General features: G+C 40.3%; 1 protein-coding gene across 2 annotated transcripts in view; it reads right to left on the bottom strand.

Annotated features, from left to right (window-relative positions):
• Window positions 1-2,347, bottom strand: part of TPP2 (tripeptidyl peptidase 2) — a 68,795-nt gene that overhangs the window by 37,163 nt on the left and 29,285 nt on the right. For both annotated transcript variants that reach the window (XM_023513094.1, XM_003789607.3), the window contains exon 11: window positions 1,226-1,374. In XM_023513094.1, the coding sequence (XP_023368862.1) occupies window positions 1,226-1,374 (149 nt within the window). The remainder of the gene's footprint in view (window positions 1-1,225; window positions 1,375-2,347) is intronic.

Below are 2,347 nucleotides of genomic sequence, written 5' to 3'. Positions count from 1 at the left end.
CAACAACATTGCTGTTGGCAATGGTTTTCAACACAACTGCACATCATAAACACCAGGGAAACTTAAGTAAAAAAGATGCTGAGGTCTCATGACAAACCAATTATATCAGAACAGTTAAGGACTGAATCCCAGGGATTGCTATCTATTAAAAGCTCCCTAGGTGAGTCTAGGGTAAAGCTGGGTTGGAAAAAATATGAAGGCCATCAATTCGTAAGCTTTGTTATCCCGACTGTTGTTACAGATGAGTAATCTTCTGCTCTCCAGAACTCATCAAACTGAACTATGATATCATAAGAAATAAACGACAAAGGCAAAGAAACACAATGGTGCTGTAAGAATAAATCACGGAAGTAACCAATTTTGTCAGTGAGAAATGAAAAAAAGTGAAGCTCCATCAGAGGAAATGATAGATGAGCTGGGTCTTACAGAACATACAGGAGTTTGCAAGGCCAAAGAAATGACAAAAAAGACTTCTAGGCAGAGAGAGCAGCACAGCCAAAGACAAGAGACCTTGATATACGTGGGGAGGCTCAAGAGGACTGGAAATGAAGGTAGAGTCACATCAGGGATCATTAACCTAGCAGATCAGACTCAACCTAGTAAATGAGGTGAAACCAACAGGTGTTTAAGTCAGTGGAATATAATCGCTGGTTGTGTTGGTAGTTCTGTGGCACCAGCATGGATGGACCACTTTGGGGAGACATGCTGAGCAGACCAGAGAGCTACAAGGGTAAGGAGAGGGGTGAAAGAAAGACGCAGAGGAGACGCAACAGGAGGAGGGAGCTTCACAACAGCACGGCTACCCTGACTCTGAGTGCTGGCTGACCCAGTGACATCCTATTTAATACTGTGCACCACCCCAGAAGTCCCAACTTTCCTTTCTAATTCATTTTGCTCCATAGCATTTGACTTCTAACACTTAACATAATGGTTATTTATTTTGTTCAAAGCCTATCTCCCGTTAACTGTAATACAGACTTCAGACGGGCAGGTATTTTTGATGTTTTATTCACTAATTTACCCCCAGAGTTAAAATACTACTTGAAGGTCACTAACAGTAGACAGCCAATAAGCATATTACTGAATGAATGTAGATTCTGTTATTATCATAAACTGTACTTTGTGCCCAAGACATTACCAATTCTACATGTTCTTACAAAGAGACTTCAGAAAACAAAAATATTGGTTCTCAATAAGTGAAGAGGGTTATAAGCAATGTCCTTACCTGAAAGTATCAGGGCGATACCTCCACAAGCATTAGGGGAAGACATAGACGTCCCGTTCATTAGCTGAGTCCCCCTCAATGTCCAGTTAGGGACAGAAGCAATGGCGCCTCCTGGAGCACTGATACTCACACCAAGGGCCCCATCAGCACTAAAGGAAAAGCCAGTGAAGTTTGCTTAGGTGGTGAAAGGTGGGGACACATGACGTTCTTACGGAGGCCGCTGTTCAAGTCAATTACAGTGCGGACTACTTGCAGTCTTTTCAAGTAATGAAGAAGATACTACTACAGAGAATCAATGGGGAAAATATTCGACTTAGCTATTTCCTTATATGCAGCTTTTATTTTTTTCCATATAAGTAAACAGAAATCTCTGTGTGTCTGGCTTATGCTCGACACACCAGATGTCAGGTATATTTACAGAGAGAAAATAAATGAATGTCATTGCTCAGACTCCTTAATGAAAGTATTTCTCTTATCTATAATAAGTAGAAGCTTTCTTTCCTTTTATTAGTTTACTACATCACTGTGCAATAGAAATATAACGTAGGGCCCATCATATAAACTTTAAATTTTCTACAAGCCATATTTTATTTATTTATTTATTTAGAGCCAGAGTCTCACTATGTTGCCCTTGGTAGAGTGCCGTGGCGTTACAGGTCACAGCAACCTCAAACTCTTGGGCTTAAGCAATTCTCTTGCCTAAGCCTCCCAAGTAGCTGGGACTACAGGTGCCCACCACAATGTCTGGCTATTTTTGTTGTTGTTGTTGTTGCAGTTTGGCCAAGGCCAGGTTTGAACCCGCCACCCTCGATATATGGGGCTGGTGCCCTACCCACTTAAATTTTAATAATAATACTTTAGATGTGTCTAGTTAAAGTATATTTCAATACATAATCAACAGGAAAAAATGAATTTATAATTCTTTTCTGTACTAAGTCTTCAAAATCTGGTATAAATTTTATACTTACAGCACATCTCAATTCAGACTAACTCCATGTCACTGGTGGCTGCCATTCTGGACAACAAATCTGATAGGACTAACAGAGAGCTTCAGCTAAGCAAAATCTAAAGAGATAAAGCTCTCAGGGTTCATGATCACTTTCTCAAAAAGCATTTCTAGGT

Source organism: Otolemur garnettii, unplaced genomic scaffold (assembly GCF_000181295.1).
Source record: "Otolemur garnettii isolate 467f Iridium unplaced genomic scaffold, OtoGar3 scaffold00034, whole genome shotgun sequence".
NCBI lineage: Eukaryota > Metazoa > Chordata > Mammalia > Primates > Galagidae > Otolemur > Otolemur garnettii.
This window is presented reverse-complemented; position numbering and strand designations above follow the sequence as displayed.